The sequence below is a fragment of the Crocodylus siamensis genome, chromosome 10 (genome assembly GCF_052110815.1).
Source record: "Crocodylus siamensis isolate JL-2025a chromosome 10, ASM5211081v1, whole genome shotgun sequence".
Taxonomy (NCBI): Eukaryota; Metazoa; Chordata; order Crocodylia; family Crocodylidae; genus Crocodylus; species Crocodylus siamensis.
This window is the reverse complement of record NC_143404.1, coordinates 70,548,578-70,573,930: the sequence shown is the minus strand read 5'-3', so window position 1 is coordinate 70,573,930 and position 25,353 is coordinate 70,548,578. Positions and strand designations below refer to the sequence as shown.

General features: G+C 51.8%; 2 protein-coding genes across 3 annotated transcripts in view; both read right to left on the bottom strand.

Moving 5' to 3' along the window:
- Window positions 1–2,891, bottom strand: part of RGS19 (regulator of G protein signaling 19) — a 41,320-nt gene extending 38,429 nt beyond the window's left edge. The window contains exon 1 of one of the 2 annotated variants that reach the window (XM_090064291.1): window positions 2,741–2,891. The gene's annotated coding sequence lies outside the window, so the exon portion shown is untranslated. The remainder of the gene's footprint in view (window positions 1–2,740) is intronic. The other variant, XM_090064293.1, reaches the window with a different exon arrangement.
- A 5,437-nt stretch (window positions 2,892–8,328) lies between these two features.
- LKAAEAR1 (LKAAEAR motif containing 1) lies at window positions 8,329–23,821 on the bottom strand. The gene is made up of 4 exons (XM_090065285.1): window positions 23,762–23,821; window positions 14,398–14,733; window positions 11,613–11,735; window positions 8,329–8,969 (listed from the first exon to the last, which is right to left on the bottom strand). The coding sequence occupies exons 1-4, from the start codon at window positions 23,774–23,776 to the stop codon at window positions 8,907–8,909; spliced, it is 537 nt and encodes a 178-aa protein (XP_089921411.1). The 5' UTR covers window positions 23,777–23,821; the 3' UTR covers window positions 8,329–8,906.
- Between the last annotated feature and the right edge of the window lie 1,532 nt (window positions 23,822–25,353).

The window sequence follows — 25,353 nt, the reverse complement described above, 5'->3', positions numbered from 1 at the left end:
AGCTTCCCCGCTGAAAACCACAGGGGAGACTTGGGAGACGTCTTCCCGATTTCCAAAAAGTGCTTTCATCCTGGAAGCCTGTGCTCAGTTTTTCGAGGTGGCTTTTTAGACGATGGCAGACTTTGGGGAGTCTGAATTGAACCCGCCCAAGTCAAGCTGCTTTTCCTAACTGTGATTTTTCCTTAGCCCGCCGGTCCTGGCCTCGCAGCCCCCACTCCCAACTTCCAGGCTGTATTGTAACGGGGCACACAAGTGAACTCGCTCACAGCTCTGCAACCTGAAAGGCCATGCAGAAAGCCCCAAGCTCACCAAGGGTGAGGTCCCATTTCTGTAGGCCGGGGTGCGTATTTCAGTCTCTGCAGGATTGGGGCCCCTGGACTTGTCCAGGGGATGACAGCACTAATCAGAGCAGAATGGGATACGGATTGCCCCATCACACCTCTGCTACAGTAAGCCGAGACCGGATGAAACAGTCCCATTGCAAAGCCTGGTTTGATGAAGAAAATTAGCGATATGCCACAATGACTTTTGTTCTTTCACAGCCAGAAATGCCCTTCTCCAAAGTGCAGGTTTCCTGCAAAGCAGGACGATGATTCGAACTGGAGGAAGATCCGTTTCTGGAGGGACCTAGCTGGATGTGTCCCACAGACCCCAGTGACAGGGGCCTGGTCCCGGCCACTACAGCCGTGGGATCTCCTTCCCACGACTCAGTCTGCTCTCCAGACACGGTGGCAGCAATCAGCTTGCAAGACTTCTTGGAGAAGAGCAGTTAGCAGTGCTAACCGTGGCAGGCAGGCTGACGTCTCTAGGAAATCTGGGTTCAAGGAGGCCAGCCCGGGTTTCAAGGGTCCTAGTGCGTGCATGGAGCTAACACACGCGCGCAAACTCACGAGGGCCAATGTGATGGCCTGACACGGACTGGCAGAAGACCTGATGCGAAAACAAGCTGTCACCCCTTCGGAGTGAAGTGCCAGGCACAGACAAAACCCTGCTGGAGAGTGCTTCACCCCTAGGAAAACTACCTGAGTGACAGACCGGTAATCACCCAACAGGTAACCCAGAGGGGAAGGCTTAGACAAGACTCAGAGCTATTACGGGTGCCTCGTTTTTTCTCTTAACGCGTACCTCCAAACTGGACGTGCACTAAGCGATAACGTGCACTGAGCAATAACACGCACTCGTTTTTACTCGAAATGTGCACTGAGCAATAACGCGCGCCTCCAAACCAGATCTTTTTTTCAGCCCATGCTAAGGTGGGGGGTGGCTGAGTTGGTTCAAGATACGTCAGGCCTCAGGTCTCCTGGGAACAGGCTGTAGTGAGATTGCAAAGATCCCTGTAAGTTCAGTCTGCTCGGAGCTGGCTTCTGGGTTTAACCTCACTCGCTTCCCACACCCCGGAACATTTAGGCAAGTTTCACCCAATGTTACCATCTCCTCCTCGCCCCTCTTGAGCCACTGTCCGTTTCATCATGAGATGAGCTCTTTTCCTTCCTAGCCACCCTCCCCCCAGCCACTACCCAGTATGCTTTTTAAACTATTCACACAAAGCATTTAAATAACTGGCTTTAAAAATATTGCCTCAAAGCCTTTTGAAAGTTGCAAATGAACAGGCAAAAGCCATTAGGCAAGTGAAGGGAAATGCTAATGACTATTGTGGGGCAGGAGTTCCCTCTGGACCATGCAGGGATCCAGCAAGGGGTGAGTGACGCCGGACCCCAGCAGAAACAGGTAGCAATGGTGACCGGAAGAAAACTTGGGGACTGTCTCCTACGTTTTATTTGGGGCCTTTGTCCAGAATCAACCCCTCTGCCAATAAGTTAACAAACACCACGCGCTGCTGGGGTTTTTGAGATGCTCGGGGGTTGTACGTATTGATTCTGTGTCACAAGAGCCTGCGAGGACAAAAAAACAGCAAGTGGGAAGGGAAAGGAATAGCTTATGACCCCTCAGCAAATGCTCGTGGCCTGAGCTTGGAGGATTTTCCCTTCTCTACAGCCAGCCTGCACCACGAGAAGGCTGACAGGGCCGTGGCAGGCTGGCGCGGAGAGAGGAGGGAGGGATCGGGGTGGGTGCACACAGGCGAGGCACCTCCGAAACCTGCCGGAGCCCTGGCTCTAGGCGCAGGAGAGACCGGCTCTTGTTCCAAGAGCCCCCCTCTCCAAGGTGGGTTTTAGAGGCTGTTTTGCCACCCAACGCGGCGGGTCTCAGCGGCCCCGGCTGTCCACCCGGTCCCGCTGGACAAGCGCCCCCAGACCCACGCGAGAGCGCAGGTGTCACGAGAGGCCACGCGGGGACGGACAGGCACGTGTCGCCCGGGACGTGGCCTACCCCCTCGACGTCCGCAGGCCGTGCCCCGGGCTCCGGCAACACGGGACCCCCACCCACGACGCCTTGTATCCCGCGCCGGCGTGGAGGCATTGCCGGGGAGACGGCCCGGGCGGGGATGCCCGCGCCCCCCACGCCCAGGCCACGCCGCCGGTCAGCGGGATGGGCACGGGGCTCCCTCCCCTCGCCCGCCGCGTCTGAGATCGGGCCGTGGCGCCGCGCCAAGGCCGGGGAGCTGCCCGAGGGAGTCCCCCCGGCGCGCCCCGTGAGGTGGGCACCCCAGGCCCCGCGCGCGGCGCCCCGCCCGGCCGCCCCTTGCCCGCGCCTCGGGGGGCTCCCGCCTCTGCCGCCCGCAGCCCGGGGCATCCTCCCCGGCGGGGGCGGGCGATGCCCGGCCCCGCCGCCCGCCACTCACGAGCCGCGCATCCGAGTTGCGACCCCGCGGCGGGCTCCGGGCCCCAGGCTCCGCCGGCTCCGCTCCGCTCCGGCTCCGGCGCTCCGGCGCCCCGGCAGGGAGGGAGGCGCGGAGCAGGCGAGCAGGGGCGGCGCTGCGCACGCGTCCCCCGGCCCCGAGCCGCTGCGGCTCCCGCCGGCCCCGGGGGCGCCCCGGCCCGCGGGGTCAGGAGACGTCCGGGGCTTGGGAGCCGGTCCCCGGCGTTGCGCTTGCAACACACGCCGCGTCCCTCGGGCTCGAGGACAGGCGGCCGCCCCAGCCCCGTCCCTGCCCCGCTGCGCGTTGCCGGGTGGTTCCCACCTAGGGGCTCCCCCCGCTTTGCACACACGAGCGTGTTTCTTCCCGCAGGACCCCGTCGCCCGCGGGCCGGCGCGTGGAGGTGCAGGACGAGGCCTCGGCCATCGAAACTTCCCCTCAAATCTGTGACGCCGGCTCTGTCTCGGCGGGGCAGATGTCAGTCTTGTCCCTTCCCCCCCGCAATTCAGTCAGGACTCAAGTCCCGGGATTTGCTGTAGGACTGAATTTAGCTGGGAGGTCTGAAATGTCTTCAACATCTCCAGGAAATGTCTGTTATCTCCTCCAAGCCCCCGGGCCTGCGCCTTCCCGCTCCGGGTAGCCCCGATCGGATGCAGCGCTCCAAATATTGCTACAAAGGATGCGGACCGCTGTTGTTTGACTCCTTTTTAAACCGTCTCCTTTCAAAAAAAAGACAGAGCAAGATGCAGGCAGGGGCATTAGCTTCCAGCTGACACACCAAGTAGCACTACGGATGAATAACTCTCCGCTCCATCTGCCCCCTGCATGCCACAGACAGCTTGTCCTTATTATCTCCTCCTTTAAACATCTATAGTTTGCAGGAGGAGACACATCTCTGTAGCAATTACAAATGCCACGTTGAATAACCAGGAGGCCTGATCGGATTTGGCTTTGATGTTTCGCCAGGCTCTTTCCCCACACCCTCTGCCCTCCCATAAAAAGCCCCGGCCCATTTGGACAGCTGGTAGTAACTTCTGGGAAAAGCCAAACTTAATCTCAGCGTGCTCTGGAAAAGGATCAAGGAGGGACGCGACAATCTTGCTGTCTGCAAACGGTTTTATTACACATGAGCCATGCCTCACGACTCCGGGAATCATCGGTGGCATCTCTGGAGTGATCACCGGACCGTTTAGAAACAGGCCACCTTTAATCCTGATTTTACACAACTCCTTGGTAAACCTTGAAAAGAAATCCCGCACCCTTTCATCCCTCTCTTATCCAAATCTTCCCAACTTCCCTGTTTAGTCTCCATATTTCTCTCCACTTAAAAGGTATGAAGGAGTTTGGAGATCCCCGCATGCGATAGGTGATGTTTGCCGGGAATTTCCATGTTATTAAATGCATGCCACTGGCACAGTCCTGGTTTCGGATCCCTGCTTATTTGGAGCAGAGCAGGACTCGGCCATAGCTGTGCTGTCCCGTTGCCCCGTGCATCCGGCTGAACGGGGGTTGAGGTGAGGATCTGCACAGCAACTGGAACCCATCCTCCTCCCATCCCATCCCATCCCCCACAACATCCTAACTACTGATGGAGAAGGCATCACCTGGTCGGATTGCCTTGGCTTGCAATATTGCCTGCATCCGGAAGGTGTCACCCAACTCCACCAGTAGAAGAGCCTTGCTTTCTTGGGCCTCTTGTAAGAGGCCGAACCTTGAGGGCGGTTGCTCATCCCATGGTGGTCCATGGTTCCTGGCCTCTGGGCATGGTCCTGGGCATGGCAGGCAACACCCTGCTGCGCCTTCCCTGGCGAAATGGGTGTGGGTTGTAGCCGTGCTGGTCTAAGCACACAGGCAGACAAGGTTCTTCAGGTGAATACATCCCGTATCTTGTACTGGACCGATCAAAATTTTAGTCGGTCTAATAAACGAGGTGGGATTGACCCCAAGAACCTTGTTGCCCTGGTGAAATGCATTCGTGGGACGCAAACTTCCCCATGCCCTCTAGCAACGCCGGATGGTTTCTGCCCATGTGCCACGTTTTGGAGACAGCTGCAGCAGCCGGAGTTGACAACGGCGTTATCACCTGTGCCAGCCGGGATTGAACTGAATGCCCAGGTCCCTGAGTGGAGCCAGCAGCTGCCAAGGTGTAAATGCTAAGATGCTTAAACCAGAGTCCAAATCAGCCTTGATATGCTCCTGACATAGGTTGCTCATGGTGTTGTTTGGCTTCGACCCTCTTGTGGGCAGGGCCTGATGCTATCCAAGCCCCTGGTTAGGGAAAGGCCATGGCTTTCCAGGGGTGCCTGGGGAAAGTTGACTGATGACCAGGGCTACTGTGTGGGGGTTCCCAGAGGTGTCTGGGGCCAAGGATAGAGCCCGATCCATTTTGGGTTTCCCTCCTGAACGTGAGGGAGGCAGCAGAAAGTGCATGCCTGGAGGAGCTTGCATGCTGTGAGGCCTGAGACTAGATCTGAGCCTGTTACTTGTATGTATTTGTGTCAACGGAGTCCCTATGGCATCACTCTGAGTGTAGCTGAGGGGGGAAACTACGCTACCATACTTTTGGGGATGCTTTGAGAGCTGCAGAGAGAGGTGCTGCAAGCAGGGGCGGGCGCAGTCGCCCTCCCTGCCCTTTCATTCCTGTTTTCCCAAACTTTAAAACCAAGTGCCTGGGAGAGGCAACGGCATTTCTATTCAAACAGTGCTGAGAGAGTCATCGTGCGGCATCACAAGCACATGTCCACCTTGGATTTAGCATCGTGTGGCTTTCTTGACTTCATGGCTCATTATCACCTCCTTGATTCCTCCTAATCTCTCTCCACTCCATGGGTGGGAATGACCTCGCCTCCTTTTTAATGGTCTTGGTGTTTCCTTTTGCCAGCTAGCCTTTCTTCTGCAACTTGGCTGTCTGTTGGCCGCTCCTGGAAACGTCTCTCTTATTTCACAGCCCTGCAGATTGTTTTTAGCTCTCCCTAAAAACCTTAACTCAGGGGTGGTCATATTCACTCAGGTGTGGAAATGACTGATGGTGAATTATGGAGGCACTGTTCACATGCTCAAGACGGCTAGATTTTGCTTTATGAACCTGAAGTAGAGATGTACATCTAACCATAATGACTACAGGACTAATGAGGAAATATCTCTTGAAACTGGTAGTTTGACTATGTTTTGCCTAATTTGTGGCATTTTTAAAAAAAAACCCCAACCTTTAAACTAGCAAATGAATGCACATACCGATCATTATATTTGTTTTTGCTTTGATAAACGGAATAATGTAGTCCTAGCCCCCTGGCATATGAGTAAAGTGTCTAGTTTCATTTTAACAGGAGAAAAATGTGTTTTTTATGATGCACGATGATGTCCCATGCCATGTGTGTCTCTCCCTTCTCAAAATCCCAGATCTGCCCATGGACTGTCCCCATACAGTGAAAGCACCCGCAAGCCCCTCTGTATGTAGGAGGAATCTGACTGCCTCCTGGCAGGATCTCATGGGGGAGGGAAGCCCCTTTCAGTGCTTTCCAGTCCTTTTCTCCATTGCATCTGCAAGCCGGCATTTGGTGGAGAAGCAGGCCCCCGAACTGCTGATGGATGTGCCCCTCCAAGAGCTCTCCGGGTCTGGGCTGTGCACTGTCCAAGGGAAGAAGCAACTTAATAATTACAAAGGACACTTCGTCTGCTCTCTGCACTGTTTATTTGCAGAGTTAAACTCCACGTCCCCTGTGGAGTTGCTCACGGTTCATCCTGATGATTGCTTGCTTGCCAAGGGTGAAAGATCCTGCCCCTTTTGGAAAAAAGGGCCCTTCACTCAGGCAATGCCCTCTCCCTCCTCTCTCAGGTAAAGCACTCACTGAAGCCAAAGGATCTTGAGTTGAGTTAAATTTGGGTGAAAAATGGAACCAAGGCTTTCGGATTTGGCCTTCTGCTGGTAATCACCATACATGAATGCAACCCAAATGGAAGCAACAGTGCTGATTTTTATCAGCGGCTTTAGATGGTAGAGTAAAATCCAGACTCGCTACCCTGTTTCTGTGTTTGGGATCTGCTCCCAAAGGTGTGATACTACTGGCTGGGATATTTGATGAGTTCACCCATTTTTCACTCCAGTTTCATCCCTATTTTTAGCCTCCTTTGAATAGAGGAGGGCAATTCACCCCTTTTCCCAGGATGAATGACACTAACTACTGGTCCAGGATTTATCCTCAGGCCCTCAGACTTGTAAAGAAAGGAACAGCTGGAGGATCTGGAGTGTGGATCTCAAAGCAGTGATAGTGCGGAGGGGATTAAACAGGGTGGTTGCCTAGCTAAAGGCAGGATAAATCTGTCCCCAGAGGCCTCTCTATTATGTCTAGCAGAGCTTTGCAAGCACTAAACAATTTTTTTCCCTTCCAATGCTGACTGAGCCTCGCAAAAAAAATAGGTGTAGTAAAAGTCCTGGAAAGAAAGACTGGTCATTGGCATATGAACAAGGAGGCTAAGAACATAGCATGAGGCTGTGGCCCTCAAATCCTGCATGTGGCATTGCAGGAACATCCCCCTAGCAGATACAACTGAAGTTTATGGTCATTGCTGAGCAGTAACACAACCAACACCGCCATACGATCTCACAGGAATTACTACTACAGTGTCACTTGCCGAAGAATTGCCATCCAGACTGAGGAGTTACCAAAATGATAGGCTGTTTGCAAAACGCAAATCAGCTGGAAATAGCACTGGACAGTGGATGTCAGGAATACAGATAGGAGAAAGGCCGTCTCACGTCCCGGTGTTATTTTTCAGGCTGTGATGGCTTTTACTGCCAGTGGTAGCCGAATAGCGAACACTTCCAGTGCTGCGTACAAAGCTGCAGAGGAGCTGGAAGTCAGGTCCATGGGCAGTGACGAAGATGAGGATGGGGATGGTAGACCCATTCATTTTGGGGCTAGTAAGCAACCATGCCTTTTTGGGAAAGGTGGCTTATTGGACTTTGCTCAATAAAGATCAATTTGGCCTAAATTCAGCTGTGATGGGCCACCTTGGTGGCCAACACACCCTGACAGTGGCATATCTGAAGACCAACGCAGGGAGTCTCATCACCCAGACAGCAGCATGTTTTTGGTCCATCTCTGTCCAAGTGCCTCCAAGTGGCCCCAGTGGGGCTGTAGGGAGCAACTGGGAGCTGGGATGTGATGGGGGATCTCTCTGCAGCAGTGAATGTCTTCCCTGGGGTTAGGGAGGGGAACTCATGACGCATGTCAAGGGAAGGAAATCTTTGGTGCAAGCAGGGAGGGAAAAGTAATGCTGGTTGCACAAGCCAGTTGAAGCACAGCTTTGTCACAATGCACTTTCATTTTGTTTTCAGCCCTATTTCAATAAAAAAGGCAATCTCTCCCCATTATTTCCCTTGCTCTGATCATGTCGCTAAATCCACTGTTTCCTCAAATGCCCCAACTCTTGTGGGTGGCAAGTATGATGGAGGCAGCAAGATGCTCCTAAGCTCGCAGGAGCCTTCTCAAAAGGAGCAATAAGAATAAAGCCACAATGCTTTTGTTGTCTCTCTCATCTTTTATTTGAAATACTGATTTCTACAGGGCGTTCTGGGGAGAGATCTAAGCATACCTACGAGTCTTGTCCCTTCTACTGGCCAGGGAGGCTGAGGGCAAGGTCAAGTCCAGCAGGGAGAGCCAGCAGCGGTGTGGCACGAAGTTGTACGATGTTGTACACATATGACGATGAAGCCCAGCAGCTGTTGCATGAAATGGCTGCATGTGGTTTTGAGGTTTCTCACCCAGGAGCAGGAAAAGTGGCGAATCAGTGCGTCAAGCAGCACTTGGCTTCACACTAAAGGGTCTCCTGTTGCAACTGCTCATGTGAGCACCTCAGGGCAGGGGAAGTCACAGTGTCGGGGTCTAACCTCAGCGACACCCACACACAGCCGGATCAAATTCAGCGGGATAGGTTTGGATTGACACCTGTGCGAAAAGAGCCTGGAAACCGGCCTCCGGCGCTGAACCCCCTCATTCCCAAGCACGCCACACGTTGCATGTTTTGGATGCACATGAGAAGAAACCAAAATAGTTTATTAGGTAGCAGTTACCAGCAGCTGAGATGACTGCCTCCCCCCTTCAGGGCCCGTTCCCTGCTCAGCCACCTCCTCACGCGGTCCTTCCAAGTTTCAAGGTCTGCGAATGAATATTTCCCCAGTTTTATCTTCTAGTATTTCCTCCACCCTGCTTCTCTGAAAAACAAAGAGAACAAGCAAAAACAGGTGGCACCACAGCACGGTGCTTCCTGCAGAACCGTTGGGGTCCCACCTGTCCCATTTGCAAGCAAGGGAGAGGTTAGTTGCCGGGGAAGAAATGAAAATGGCCGCAGGCTGAGACTCCACGGCAAAGTTCGGCTGGCGGAAATCCAGGTTTGCCAGCAAAGCTTTGAACGTGTACGCCAAGCCCCTCTCCAGTAGCAGAGCCCTCCTTTCTGCTGGCTGTTATTCCACCTGTGCTGAGCACACTGGGGCTCTTGCTACCACCCCGGTGACTGGTGCGGGGCACGGAGAGGAGTTGCACATCTGGCATGGTCCGTTCAGCAGCTGGTGCCTTTCCAGTGTGCATGTCACCCCTGGCAGCACAGCTGGAGCTATAGAGGTGCCCACACTGATGGCAGCTGAATGTAGATGTAACCATGGGACATCACTCTGCTTCGCTTGGTAATGCTGGTAGCATGGGGGGAAGATGTCACAGTGGCAGCCCTACACATTGCCTTATGCACCAAAGCAGAGCACAGCGGAGATGAGCGCTTCCTCTCTCTCTTTCTCCACCGTGCCTCATCCCATGTCTGGAAGGAGCATTTCTAGAGACCCTTTTTGTGCATCACTTGAGGTGTGAACCCTACAGAGCTTGCACTGTACACTGCAGGGCACTGCTTGCAAATGAATCGGAGGAGGGAAGAGCCCCTTGGGACCACTGAGATGGCCCGAGATGGAGAAATTGGTACCGGTGCCTGAAAAGGCAAGGGGCTGCTTTGCTAGTAGCGCCATTCCCCAGTGTTTGCATGCTGTCTGCACAGTAATCCAGTTGCATCTTGTTACAGCTGGGAGCCTATCTGCCTTCCCCGGTGCTCCAAGGCTTCGCCTGTATCTGCATCTCAGGAATCTGCTCCCGGCAGTCAGGAGTGAAGCAGAAAGACGTGTTTACAAATGCTGGCGGAGGGGGAGGGAGCCCAGGCAGGGAAGTCAGAGGAGCCCAGCCTCACAGCCTTGTATGCTAGCTGTCACTGTCAAGGAAATGGTCTTGAATAAGGAGGAAGGAACAGGCTGCTAGCAGCAAAGAGGCTTCATGCAGGGCCTCCTTGCTTCTGCTGCCATAATTAGGTGGGGAATTGGAAAAGATGCTTTATCATGGATTAGTCTGCTAGCTCATTTGAGCCATACTGGGCACCCTCACTCTGGAAACAGTGATGTTAATGGTACTTTTCTCTGCCAAGGGGCTCCCAAATGCCGCCCTAGCCATAGGACTGTTGAACAGACTCTTCCTATGCCTGGAGAAGGGTGTTTGTGCCCAAAAGCTTGCAAAGAACAATTTTCCCAACTATTTAGTCAGTCTAATAAAAGAGCTCACATCTACCGAAAGAACCTTTTCTCACTAGCCATATACTGTACACCAGCTATGCTGCAGTCACTGCTAGGGGGGTGTTGACGGTTCAGGGGAGTAAGTGGTTTTGCATGTTAAAAACCTAGTGCCTGAGAGATGGGGGAGAGCCTTGTGGGAAGTTTCTGGGGAGCCTTAGTGTCAAAAGACCATAGGACACCACAGCTTTATGGCTTGCCAACTGGCTAAGCAGCAGCTCTGCAGAAAAGGACCTGGGGGTTAAAGTGGAAAATAAGCTGAATGAGCTGGCAACGTACCCTTGTCGCCAGGAAGGCTACTGGCATCCTGGGTTGCACTGGGAGGAGCATTGCCAGCAGATCGAAGGAAGTGATTCTTCCCCTCTATTCAGCACTGGGGAGGCCACGTCTGGAGTCCTGTGTCCAGTTGTGGGCCCCCCACTACAGAAAGTAGGTGGACAAGTTTGAGAGAGAGTCCAGCAGAGGGCTGTGGGAATGGTTTGGGGGTCTGGGGCACATCCCTGGTGAGAAGAGACTGAGGGAACTGGGTTTATTTAGTCTGGAGAAGAGAAGACCGAGGGGGGATTTGATAGCAGCCTTCAACTCCCTGCAGGGGGGCTGCAAAGAGGATGGAGCTGGACTGCTCTCAGTGGGGGCAGATGACAGAAGGAGCAATGGGCTCAAGTGGCAGCAAGGGAAGTTGAGGTTAGATATTAGGAAAAACTTTTTCACTAGGAGGGTAGTAAAGCACTGGGACAGGCTAGCCAGAGGGGTGGTAGATTCTCCATCCTTGGAGGTTTTTAAGACCTGGGTAGACAAAGCTTTGGCTGGGATGATGCAGTTGGGGCTGATCCTGCTTGGAGCAGGGGGCTGCACTAGATGTGACCTCTCGAGGTCCCTACCAACCCCCATTTTCTATGATACTGTGATTCTCATGCTTCATGGGAAAGATGTGGATGGTGAAGCACACGGACGTGCCATAGGTAACACAACAACCTGCAGCAAAGACAGGTTAAGTGATGGGCCCAAGGTCACCAGGTGAGTCGGGGGCAAAACTGGGAGCAGATTCCCTGCCCTGGACCAATATAACCCATTAGGCCTGATGCTTAGCTAAATCTTGCATCAAGCCCTCTGGTTCTTCCTACTTACAGTCTTCAATTCAGTTGCCCACGGCTCACCAGAGGTATTTGGAGAGGAACTTGCCAGATAAGTCTCCACCCCTTCAATTAGAAATGGAGGGATACAATAGTGGAGGTGCTGGCACACGCCTGGACATACCTGAACCGTGTCCAAGCAATCGGCGAGTTTCTGCATGTTCTTGCGGGGCGGGAGAAACGCCTCCAGCCTCAGTGCCCCGCGGGCAGTTTTCTGGCAGGATATCAGGTGATTGATCTCCTGTGCCTGTGTTCAAAAAAACAAAGCAAGGCAAAACGAGGATGTACGCAATTGTGTTGGTTGTAGCAAGGTGGGTCTAGCATGTCCCCAGTGCAACCCCCTTCCTGCTCTTTTCCCAACAGGAGTTGCACTATCCCTCCCCTGTCCGTTGGTCCCGCTGTTCTTTAAATTAATCAGGCAGAGTCTGATGTTATTCCTGGGGTCAGGGAACCAAATGGGGTTGCAGGACCTGTCTGCTGTGCAGGTTGGGTTTGAGGCCTTTTAGGCCTGAATGAGTTGACCCATGCTGTGGAATTGAACTGACATGATGGCATTTTACCTGGAGTGAGAGCATGCAAGTGATGCGGGGAAGGGAAAGTCACCTCCCACGGCCAGACAATCCCACTGCTATCCCAAACGTGTCCTCCAACCACTCGATCCCTCGGACTGCTCAAACCATCTCTTCAGATGGACAGGCAGCCTTTGGGCACCTTGAATCAGTGCTCTGGTCTGGTGGCCCATGGTGTTACCCTCGTCCTGTCTAGTTTCTGTCCTCCTTGCTCTCGATTGCTTGTCCTTGCCTCTGTGTTTTCACTTTGGGTTCTCTCTGTTCTCATTCTATTTTAAATGTCTTTTTGGCTGGCCTTTTCCTGCTTTTCATAGCATCACAGAAAATGTCATTGCAAAGTTAGGTTGGAAGGGGCCTCAGGAGGACATTTAATCCCATGCCCTGCTCAAAGCAAGACCAGCCCCAACTAGATCATCCCAGCCTTGCTCTGTGGCTTCAAGCCTTAGAGATGACTGAGGGAGAAGGGAGAGACCTGACACTTCACTAACACTTGTAGCACACATCCAACATTGGATTTAGCATCATGTGACATTGTGAGCACACGTCCAACGTTGGATTTAGCATCACACGGCATCGTCAGCACACATCCACTGTTGGAATTACCTTCATGTGACATCGTGAAAACACGTCCAATGTTGGATTTAGCATCATGAGCACACATCCACTGTTGGATTTAGCATCACTGACATCATGAGCACCCATCATGTTGGATTTAGCATCATGCGGCATTGTGAGCATATGTCCAACATTGGCTTTAGCATCATGAGCACACATCCACTGTTGGATTTAGCATCATGCGGCATTGTGAGCACACATCCAATGTTGCATTTAGCACCGTGGCATCATGAGCACACGTCCAACGTTGGATTTAGCATCAAGCGGCTTTCTCATCAGCCTCTGCTCTTGTCTGCTTGGCTGGGGTCCCTTTGGCATCTCCACTGAGGGCTCTGTATGGGGACTGTCAGTCTAGTTCCCAGACAAGCCATCACTACCAAGAGACTCCCTTGAAGCAGCCTTAGCAGTGTGTCCAAAACACAAAGACTGAACTCCACTCTCTGCCCGGGAGCTGGTCTCCTGAGGTCAGGGCCGGGGAGCGGCGTGTGGGGAAGCTGAACCATTAATCCAGGCCCACTCATGGCCACTAACATTCACTTAAAAAAAATTCAACAAAAAACAAGCTGCCCAACAACATTAGATCCATCAGACTCAGTGCCAAGGCCTTTGTTGTGCTAGAAGATGTGCCTCTGTACACAGGCACTGGAAACCAGCAGAGGCTGATGCTGTTTACTGCAAGTTCAAGACCCCCTGGAGACATGCTGTCCTGCTTTCCTGAGTAGCCCTGGGCTGGGGGAGGGAAGCAGTTGGACAGTAGCATAGAAGAAACCCTGTTCCAAGGTTGCTAACTATAGCATTAATCCCAGAGTCATAAATAACTCCAGTGCCATGGTTACAGGCCTAGCCAAGTATGATATCATTTAGTTTGGGATTAGGGAAAAATATCTCCCTTGAAGCTGTAGGGTCTAAAATAAGTAACTTTTCCAGAGTTGCTTTTCTCCCAGGGAATGAGCAGAGAAACTCCCGTCGGCAGCTGTAAGCAGGAAGGGCTACTGTAGTAAATGCCATGAGAAGAAACGTGCCGGCAGGTATGACAGGGTTTTAGGATGGGGTTTGCTAAGCGTTTAAGGGATCCAGGAGCCTGAAGCCCTCATGATTTTCAGCACTATGAGAACCTGTCCTTAGAGACGTGATGTTTTTCACCCCGAATTGGGTAATGTAGAGAAACGCGCACCCTTTCCTCCTTCCAGGATTCGAATCCTCTGATGAGAATTAGCAAGAGGGTTCCAAAAGATTTGTGCAGCCAATTACCACCTCTGCGTGCACTAAGCTGTAGTAATTGCAGAAGCAAATTGCCAGCTACGGATCCATCACGGGTGATTTGCACGTACCACTTTGACAGCCACACACACCACTGGGGTAGCTGTCTTTTAACGTTAGACGCACCAGTGCACATGCACACAACGGTGCAGCTCCTAGCCAACGTTTAGCAAAAGGATTTGGACTTCTTTGTTTTACCCATGGGTCCTAAATGCACGGATTCCTTTTCTTGAATCTAATGGGATAATGCAGGGATGACGGGGGGGGGGGGGGGGTGAGGGGGGGGAATGGGCACATAGGCACAGTCAGAGCGCTACAGTAGAGAGTGGGGGGTTGGACTAGATGTGACTTCCTGAGGTCCCTTCCACCCCTATGCAATGGGCCAAGTTGGTGTAGGGTGCAGAAGGGAGCTGTGGCATCCCAGTCCAGCCAGCTCGGATGGTGAATGCCCTGAAGTGAACTTACTCTCAAGTCCTGAAACCGGAGCCTCAGGTTTCGGAGGCGGTTCCTGGCCTCTGCGGCCTTGAGCAGTCCGATGACCCCGGCCTGCTTTTTTTGCTCTACGTCGCCGCTACGCTTGATGTACTCTGGGGCCATTTTCTCCATTGCAGTGACAGGAGAGGCCAGTATGGATTTCACTATTTCCTCGGTGGGCTCCACGAAAGCCAGGTACCATGAGCGCTGCTGCGGGGACATGCCGGTTGCATCAAATGGGAGCAAATTCTTCCTGGGGGCAGGGGGAATTTTCTTTTTGTGAGCATCTGCGCCCTTTGCGGTCATCCTCGCTCCGTCTGATGCTGTCTAAAGAAAGAGAAAACAGCTGTAAGAGTGTGTACGGGCAGGAGTGCTTTGGGATACCTTATGCATGTGAGGAAGGGACTGAAAGTCCCGTCCGGCCCAGGGTGGGTTAGGCTGAGTGCAGGACTCGGGCACCAGTTTCTTAGCTGGTACCATGTAGAGCTATCAATGGGACACCTAGCATGGCCCATTGAACACAGCACTGACCTTCGGGAGAGCTGGGTCTGCTGCTGATTTGCTCCTTGCCCCTAGTATCTTCCCATCACCTCCCTGTGCCTCCGTCTCCCCACTTATCCTATGTCTGTCTTCTCCAAGGTCTTGGTGACAAGGACTGCTTCTCTTCATGTGACTGCCCTGCACTTAATGAAATGCAGCCCTCATGTCAGGTGCATCCTGGTGGGGCCCACTGCAATATAAATCATGGTAATAAAGCTCCAGTCCTCCTTTGCACACATCTTTGCACAATCGGTGTTAGTGTAGTGCTGTATTGCTGTCCTCCAAACCCAGGGAGAAGATTCAGACATGGTGTTGGCCGCTCTAAGTTAGTGGTGGGCACTTGCAGAGTAAAATGTCCAGTGCTTTGATCCAAAGCATGTCTTAGAAACCTCCTCCTTGCTAATAGAAAGCCATCTCGCCTGATGCCGGTTTTCCTTGGAGGCTCTTAAAAGCCTATTTGGGGTGCTGTTTAGAAATGCTCAGACGATTGTTTTCCAGCATCAACTATTTGAAGCTCAGTTTTTAAGTGCAGTGTAATGTGCTATCAAAAGCATGTTTTCAGACCAGTCCTGGCCTCAAGGGCCTGGGGCTGTGCTCAGCTTGGATATATGGGAGGCCCAAGGAGCTTTGCAGCACACCCGAGGCTCACGTCCTTCTGAGATCCTTCCTTGGCTAAGGATGATGGCTTTCATGCCGCGAAGGGAAGCCTTTGTAAGGTGAAAGGACTGTGGTCTGCTATGAATTTAGGGACGTTAACTGGGAAGAAATCTATCGCTCATAAAGCACCGTGTTCATTCAACCCAGTCTGCAAACATTAACTAATTGATCCTTAAACACCACTGTGAGGTAGGCAGGTGTCACGATCCCCATTTCACAGAGGCCTAGAAAGGTTAATTGACTTGCTTGAGATGACGAGGGATGGAGCTGGGATTAAAATGCGGCTGTGTCTGCGTTAACCACTTGTCATTGCTGATGGATATCCATAGCATTAGCAGAGCAGGTGGGGAGGCTGGTGCAGAGACTCTCTGCTCTAAACCCCAGGTCCTCACATTTCATGTGCTGTCGCCACCAAAGACATTCAAAGCTGGGCTGTTTCACCAACCTCGGAGTAAAATGACAGCTCTTGAACGGTGCTGTGAACCCAGCCCGTCCCAAAGTGAAGCACTGCTTGTGCAAACGCTTCATGGTCAAGCCAGAGCACAACTGGTGTCACGTTTAGTCTAATTCGGTCCAGAGCCCAGCTGGACCTGTACAGGATGTCAGGGTGGGAAGGCAACTCCAGGCAGGGATTTTATCCACAAGCAGGCAAAATGTGGATGCTGCTGGGAACGCAGCATATAAAGGGAAGTAGTGAGACGGAGGAAGGAGCCGGCATCAACTCTCGTGCGAGCCAGTGGTGCAAAAGGCTTTTAGCAACCCGTGCGAATGTAAACCGGTGCGTTTCACACAGCTCTGGGACACTTAAGCAAAGGCAATGCTGCTCAGTGCCCATTTCTTTCTCCGGGCCCGGGATTTCTGCACTGATACATGCCAGTCTGCGGTAACCAGAAACTCTCCTTACCACAGGAAACAATGTTGGTCAGGAGCAAGCCTGGCTCGGGGCCCCACAGCGCTGCCTCGGCTAACACCCCCCCGGCTTCCCCTCCTGCTTGCAGAGCTGCAGGCTGATTCAATAAGAAATATGGTCGATAAAGAGACTCGGTACAGTTTGCTTTGAATTAAACAGGCAGGAAACTAAGCCGCTACTCAAAGAGCAGAGCTATTAAATAGCACATAGGCGACGCGCTGGGGTCAGCGGGGCTCGTTTTAGGTTGCTCTCTGCCAAGAAACTGAAGTGCAAGTGAGGAATTTCACCTGATTCCACATGCATGCAAACGGGCATGGGAGAAGGATTAGGGCTGTAGTAGGGTAGGGGCTATTTTTCTTCCTGCTATTATTGCTTTGCTTGTCTCGAGCTGTGGCAAGGCAGGTGGAGATGCCGCGGCAGGCTCATGAGTGGACAGATCTCGTTCTTCCAAGAAAAGGCTCAGCACAGTCCTGCTAAGTGGGCTAAATTCAGCTGTGCGCTGAGCAGCCCCATGCACAGCAGATGGGTGACAATTTAAATATGAAAGAGAATCTGAGTTTAAGGGAGTCTGTTTGGGAGAGTCTGGGAGTCAAAAGCAGACAAGCTAGGCAGATTTCAGTTTCTTGAACCCCAGAAGCCATTTAGCATCCCTTCTCACTTTGGCTATAAACCCTGAAGAAGCAAGGGCTTGCATATCTGCGGTAGTAGGAGAGTTATATGGGGTGTGGAAAATTACACTGTATTCATTTGCAGTTGGCAGTGACTTTGGTGTGGGGGACTTCACAACAGCCAAAGGTGAAAGGCAATCCCATGGTAGGAAACACCCATCTTGTTTGAACGGGCGCAGGTTGTAGCCGTGGTGGTCTAAGGACATAGGCGGACGAGGCCCTTTGGGTAAATGTGATCTCTTTGATTAAACCAACTCAAATAGTTGGAACAATTCTTCTTTGCCAGCTGCCGGGTATAAACGCCCTTCGTCAGGCTGAGGAAGCATCTGCAGTTGCTGTGTGCGCTTCCTGGATGGACTGAATAGTGAAGAAGCCAGAGGCTGGTGTGCATGCAAGAAAACCCAGCCCATGAAGATGTAAATAGGACTTGTTTGAAGTCATTAGACTTACTGAATTATTTCAGCTGGAAAATTAGCTGCGGTGGGTGCAGGAACATTTTGGCTAACAGCTATATGTGTGCTGTTACATATATGCTGCCACAGGGACATTGTGTTTTTTGGCTAGAGAGCTTGTGCTCTGTTTATAGTGACTGTAGTCATACAAGAAAAAGAAATTGCGGGGAGAGATCTGGACTACTGAGATAAACTACCCTGACTTCAAGGGAAACGGCTTTGAAAATGTCTGATTGTTTACCTTGTGGTTTTGAACCAGATGGTAAAGAGAAGGGCCTAAGCAAATGCAGAGCATGGCTTTGTCTCAGAGACGGTTGCTTTTATTTGCTGCTGCTCTTACAAAACCCTGGCAGGAAATCGCTCAGGATGCCACCGATGAGAAAGAGGAAGTGGTATTATTTCAGGATCGCAGTGGATGCTGCAACTGGGATTTCAGACACGTACAGACCCATGTCTTTTTCCTGTTCATATGTCATTTGCTCCCAGCACTAGATTTAGCTTCTGGTGCCAGAGGAGCCGGGTGCGTTACGATAAACTGTTTGCGCAGCTGTTATTGGAAGTCTTTATGGCTCGTGCCCAAAGACGAGCAAACTGCCTTGTAACTCATTGCTTCAGGGTGTTTGTTCTTACAAAACCCTGTGCAGGAACTGAAACTTTTGAAGCCTTACCAAGCAATTTGGTAAAGTACCCACCCACTCTGAGTCCTCTTTGACTCACTGGTGCAATGCTTGAAAAACAAGCAGGTAGAGCTGGGGGAATAAGCAAGTCCTGCAGAATTCAAGCCTTTCGCTTGCCCAACCAGTGGCACGTAACAAGGTTCAACGAGGCTTGTTTCTTTGCCCTACATTGTCGTGGTGGCGTGCAGGCTCAGCCATGGTTGCACAGAACCGTTTTGCCTTCGTGGAAGTCACGTGGCTAAACCTCTATGCCTCACTGAATATGTTTTTTTAAACGTTGCGGGCTAGGTTATGAGGTTTCACACGCACATAGCTGCAGTTCCACTGACTGCATATGTAAAACCTGTTTCTGGATGTACAATCACTTTCAGTTTCCAACAGACCATTTGCATAGTCAGTTAGTACAGTTGTAGCGACAGTCCCGGTAACTGTGCATACCGATTATGCATGCAGAGGCCCACATGTATTTTGCATATATATTTGCATATCTGTTGTGTGCAGGGAGTTCACAAAATGTACCTGTGTCTGTTTTTAATCAAAAGACTGAGGTCTAATTCTGAATGTTGTTTCCTAGGTTTGTTCTGATATGAGGCTAATTAAGCTTTACATGCACCTAGTTGTTTACAGAGCTGTTTAATCCAAACAGTTTTAATGCATGGCATTAGTGTTCGTGGTTATTCAAACCCACTTTAACTATTAACTATTTTTAAACTGGAAAAAAACTAGTTTGCTTTAATACCTTTGAATTAAAGCGCACTCATTTTTTTAGAGAATGAATTACCCTGAAAGTTCAAGGATGATGCATAAACTGTTAGTTCAAATGCTATGATCATGGGTCGGGGGTAGGAGTAGTGGGGTCTAAGAGATGTGCAATGAAACAAAGGCTTTCATCTCCAGGCTGCTGAGATGCCATCAAGCAGAAATATGGGAAATATAACATCTTTTACCTAGATTTCATGTGGACCAATTTGTTTTGGTATTTTCTTGGGCCAATCACAGCAATACATAGGGGTGCTCAACGTTTGCCTTCATTTAAGAACCACCTGTATGCTGGAGGAATGTGTCATAGGATCAAATAAAAAATCAACTTTCACCCTGAGAGTCCTCAAGTTAATGGCCCAAAAGACTGTATTATTCTTTTTAGAAAAGTAGTGCTATTGGTCTTTGAAAACAGAGGCCTTTGGAAGTCGAGGAAGGTCCTCATTTACAAGGCGGGTGTGCTGACCACCCTCCTCTACCGCAATGAAACCTGGACCACCTGCTGATGCCACATTAAGACCCTCAAGGGCTTTTACCAGCAGTGCTTGCATCGAAACCTGGGGATCCAACGGGAGGACTGCCGGACCAGCGTGAGCGTCCTCCATGAAGCTGCATCCACCAGCATTGCAGCCTTGCTCTTGAGAAATCAACTCCAGTGGATGGGCCGCTGTGTCTGGATGTCCAAGAACCACCTCCCTCGCCAGATTTTCTTCTCCCAGCTCTCTGTTGGCCAGCACTCAAAGGGCGGCCAAAGGAAACGGTACAAAGATACGCTCAAGGTCGCCCTCAAGCACGGAGGCATTGACACCAGTGGCTGGGAGGAGCAAGCTGCTGACCGTTTATCGTGGCACCACCTGGTCCACCAAGGCGTGCACCACTTCGAGGCCCAATGACTTGAATCCAAGGCAGAACGGCGGCAGCAGAGGAAGGAGAAGGAGACCAGCCCAGGGCTGCGAAGCCCACTCCTCCATGCAACAACATGCCCCCATTGCCGAAGAACGTATGCATCCAGAATCGGGCTCCTCAGTCACTTCAGGGGCCATCAAACCTGACGGATGTCATCCTTGACTTCGGGGAATGCTGCCACCAATGTGTGTGTGTATCTATCTATCTAGATATATCTATATCTATCTATATCTAGCTATCTAGATAGCTAGATATAGATATATTATGTATGTATATCTCTCTATATATCTATATATAATGTGTATGTATGTGCATGCATGTATATATGTAGGTTAGCAAGGAAGCGCTTTGAAAATTCAGGAGGATAAAATACTTAGGCAATAGGATGGACGGCACAAATAATAGCAACGATAGCAGTGCATTTCCTAAGCCTGCTCTGTAGGCCCTTTGAACTCCTAATAAACTATGACCAAATAAAGAAAGGCAACAGAGCTTAGTATACAAGCACAGTCTGCAATTCTGCATTTTAATTTTCTGGTTTTGACTTGGTGGCAGAAATAGGCCCACTGAGGTTTAAAGTATATGCTTCTCTCCCTATGTAATGGCCACACCGTGAGGTTGAATGTGTGGCCACTTTCTTTAGAGAAGGTCACTAGTGTGTACGCCTGTGGTCCTGGATAAAAGAACATTGGTTTTCCTGTTGGTAAAAATCAAACAGCAAGCTGCCATTCTGCAGGTAAAAAAGCATCACTTGGAGGCCTCAGACTGGAGGGGAACAGGAAGCTCTTTGGCTGAAGTGATTTCTACAAGATTTTCTCCTGACCTGGATCCATGCCCCTAATGCAGGGGTGGGCAATTATTTTGGGCAGAGGGAGTTTCAGCAAGCCATCGAGGACTGCATGACAGGCAGCTCAGGGCAGATAAATATTAATTTTCTAATTTTTTTTAGGGGCCCCATGGACTGGATAAAATGGCTTGGTGGGCCACATCTGCCCCCCAGGCCGCATTTTGCCCACCCCTGCCCTAATGGATGGGATGGACAGAAGGGAGGATCAAGGGGTGCGTGGGTGGGTTGTGGGGGGTCTGCTCGGCTGGCAAGTTGGGAATGCTTCTACTTGCGGACTCAGGAAGGACAGTGCAGTTCGCCCCCCCAGACACCACAAAACAGTTTTAGGGCAGAAACATTTAGTGCCAGGATAAGGACCATGATAGACAACCAGAATTCCCATTGCCCGGCTTGGGTTCCTGCAGACTCCGCGTGGATGGTGCTACACCAGTTCGGCCACAGAGCAGCTCTGTAGCATGCACAAGTGTAGTTGCACTTCACTAAACCAAGCACCCACCTGCAAGTGCCCTCACCTGGGTCCACTGCAGCGAAAACACACTTCCACAACCCGGCCTTTGCAGCACTGCTGGCTTTGTGGGAGCTCTGTGCCTCAGCAACTTCACTAAATCTGGCCCCACCTAGGGTTAGTTTTTCCAATGAGCTCATCCTCTGTGCAGGCATAGGGTTGCCAACTCTCCAGGATTGCCCTGGAGTCTCCAGGAATTAGAGATAAATCTCCAGGAGACCGCTGAGAGTCACCCGGGAGATAAATGACAGGGCATTCATTAAAATAAATATTAAACATTGAATCAGATTTATACAGTTGTCCAGCGGGCTTTTAAAGTGTAATAGTCATGTGCGTTTGCCTTCCTGATGTGAAGTCATTAGTGTCATTACATCATGTGATGAAACCTCCCGGAATAGATTCAAATAGAGTTGGCCAACCCACGTCGGCACCCAAGTTTTGAGGGGCATTAATCAGTAGTAATATATAGGAGCACAGAATTAGAAGTGAGCTTTCAGATGATCTGATGGCGCCCTCGGGGCTGCACGTAGCCAAAGACCCTTCCTTAGCACAGGGAACCTGTAAGGATGAGCCCAGCTGTTGGATGAAACAGGTAGGGACATTTCTTTTGTGCAGTGCTATAGCACCCGGTGAAAAATCGCTGGGACTGAACCCAGTTTGGTGGACTGGAGAGTACGGTTTTAGAGGGCTCACGTGTCGTTTCTAAAGGCACTAGCTTCACCTTGAGACACAACCGCCAGTTCCTAGCATTCACGAGTCCGGTCCCGCCACGCTCCAGAGACTGGCTTAAAATGCAACTGCTTTTAAAGAGAGCCAACCCCTGAGAGAGGGATGTGCCGGGCAAAACGTAGCAGCTTCAGGAGTAGCTTGGGGGAATCTCCATTTAACTCCTCACTCCCCAAGATTCAACTTCCCCTGGTGAGACATTCCCTGGAAAGACATCCTTTCCCCCCACGGGCATCTTTCCCTGCAGTTTTCCTCGGGCAGGCTTCTTGTGCCCTTGTTTAGCTGTAGCTCCCAGGTTTTGAATTCCTTCTACTCGCCATCTGCTTTGCAGCCCTTTGCTGTTCACGTTTTCTTTAAGCCTTCAACTTATGAGGGTTATGGACTTACTTTAAATGCAAGCTGTGACTCAGGCAATGACATGATTCCAGGACCTGCAGCTTGGTGGAAAGCTGCCCACATTGCCAGTGTTCAGCTGTGCTGTCTGAGCTTTTAAAATGCAGGCACCAGTGGAGCTAGTTCCTCTGTCTCTCCTCCTTCTCCCCCTCATCCTATGAAGTTTGGAGTCCCTTTGGTTTCTAGGATGCTATACATAACTTCAGCTGTTCACCCCAAGAAAAACCCCAGTGGGGCGTGCACTGCAAACTACGGCTCTCTTGAACCTGGTGCATGCGGCACCTTGGATCTAAGTCCCAGAGACCCATCTTGGGAGAAGTCTTGCCCGGAGCTAATCAAAACACACTTTGCTTCCAAAAGGAAGAGGAAAAGTGACTTTGGGACTCTTCTCCCCCTGCCTTTTTCCTTTTCCTGCTTTGCGCCTTGCCCCTGGCTCCACAGGAAGCCGTTCTCACCAGCAAGCTGAGCCACCGGCCCCCATGCAAGTCTGCTGGGCTGCCCCAGCCGGGACAGCTTGCAAGGGGGGCTCCAGGGAAGCAGAAGACAAGGCTGGCAGGTGGAGACACCACTGCCAAAGCAGTGCCCTGCCCGCCTAGCTCCTGATGCGTGCCCTGCCCATCTTGGTGGCCTCTGGGCCCAGCCTTGGGAGAGCCCTGCAAGGGGGCAGAGTCGGGTTGTGGGGAGAGCTGCAGTAGAGGCCCGGGGCCGGGGGGTGCAGCAGGGGGTCATATGGGAGGTGCAGCAGGAGCCTTGGGGGGGTGCAGCAGGGTCCCATGTGGGTGCAATAGGAGCCCTGGGGGTGCAGCAGCCTTCAGGGGGGTGCAGCGGGGGGTGCAGCAGGGTCCCATGGGGGTGCAATAGGAGCCCTGGGGGTGCAGCAGCCTTCAGGGGCGCAGCAGGGGGGTGCAGCAGGGTCCCATGGGGGTGCAATTGGAGCCCAGGGGGTGCAGCAGCCTTCAGGGGTGCAGCAGGGGGGTGCAGCGGGGGGTGCAGCAGGGTCCCATGGGGGTGCAATAGGAGCCCTGGGGGTGCAGCAGCCTTCAGGGGTGCAGCAGGGGGGTGCAGCAGGGTCCCATGGGGGTGCAATAGGAGCCCTGGGGGTGCAGCAGCCTTCAGGGGTGCAGCAGGGGGGTGCAGCAGGGTCCCATGGGGGTGCAATAGGAGCCCTGGGGGTGCAGCAGCCTTCAGGGGTGCAGCAGGGGGGTGCAGCAGGGTCCCATGGGGGTGCAATAGCAGCCCTGGGGTGCAGCAGCCTTCAGGGGTGCAGCAGCGGGGTGCAGCGGGTCCTGGCCCCGGGGGTGGGGGACGCTCTTACCCGCCCTTGCAGCATCCCCGTCTCCCTCGCGCCGCGCTGTGTACCAACGTTGCCGTGGCTACCGCGCTGCCGGGCAACCCTGGCCGGGAAGCCCCGCCCCCTTCCCTGCCGAGCATGCGCTCTGCGGGCGCTCGGGCTCTGCATCGCGGGTGGGGGCGGCGCAGCCGGTTTCGGGGGCTCGGGGCCCAGCTCTGCCGCCCTCCTTCCCAGAGCCTTCCCCCCCCCGCTGGCTGCATGACGGCCCCTTGGCTGGAGGTGCCCCTGCGGAGGCACATCATCACCCCCCCCCCCCCGTTTAAAAACTCTCCAGGTCCAGGTGCAAGCAGAAGCAGATGCAATGTCACTGGAAGGAGTTAAAAACCCGTCTGCCGGGTTGTGAAGTAGGAGCCGTGTGACCAGGAGCGACTAGCAGAGAGCACAGCCACGGAGCGAAGGGCAGTTTGCATCAAGACCATTAGAAAGAAGGAGGGTTGCCCACACCCGTGGGGTGAAGGTAGATTATAATGAGGCTTGAAGTCAGTGCTGCCTGACTGCCAGGTTGAATTTGGCTGAATTTTGGGCGGAGCAGGCATCCAAGGGCAATGCAGGTGCACCAGGGCACCCCTGGATCTGCCCCTGGCGCAAGGGCCTCTCCCTGCAGCAGTCCAACCCAGGGTTACTTTCACACGGCCAGGGTTATTTTAATTGTTGCTCAAAATCCATCTCCTCCACGGTTAGGGATATAATCCACTTTGGTCTACGGCCATCTATTAGTCTTCTAGGATCCATTAGTGGCTCCCGTGTGTAGGGTTTGGCTGCAGGTGGTATTTCTGGCTATCTGATGAGGACAGGGGACCGACTGTATATCTTTCTCCATTAACATCAATGAAGTTATCCGAGTAATAAGCTTGCCTGTACTCATCAGAGCTTGGGTTCCCTTTGAGCCACTCCCAGCCATTTCATTTTCCTTTGCGTGTTGCAGTTTCAGGCAAATGACTCGTATTACCTGGGAATTACAATTTTTTTTTATGTCAGCGAAGTGCTTCCCATACTAGGAAAAGCAAGACTGAAATTTCAGCAACCAAGTGATGCAGAACACTCCTCCTTGAGTCCAGGGTTTTTTTTTTTCCAGAAGGACAAATACTTTCAGAAACTCTGTTCGTACTCCCTTAACGTCCCCGCTCCTTTTTTAGCCTTCGGCTAAATGCCCAAAAGTCTGTAATAAACTCTGGAGAAGGCAAATGTACAACTACCAGTGTTATCTGAGCAGATGTAAAAGAGCACTTATTAAAGGGCACATTTAGGTGTAAAATGCATTTCTGGAGAATCTCATAAGTGCTTCCATTAGTCAAAAGATTGGTTTGACCTTGAGAGGTGGATGCAGTGTGCTATGTTTATTAATAGTTTTTAGCAGGAAAATGCCCGTATAGGAGAACATTTTTCTTTTATTCCATTGATTTTTTGAGAGTATTTTAATAGTTTTCATAACATCCTGCTGAGTCACTTAATTTCGTCCCCTTCTATGTTAATGACTTGCCTATTTTGTCATATTAATACCAGTCGAAAGATTTCTCTTGATTATTGCTAGGATGATACTTAAGAGGGTACCTTGT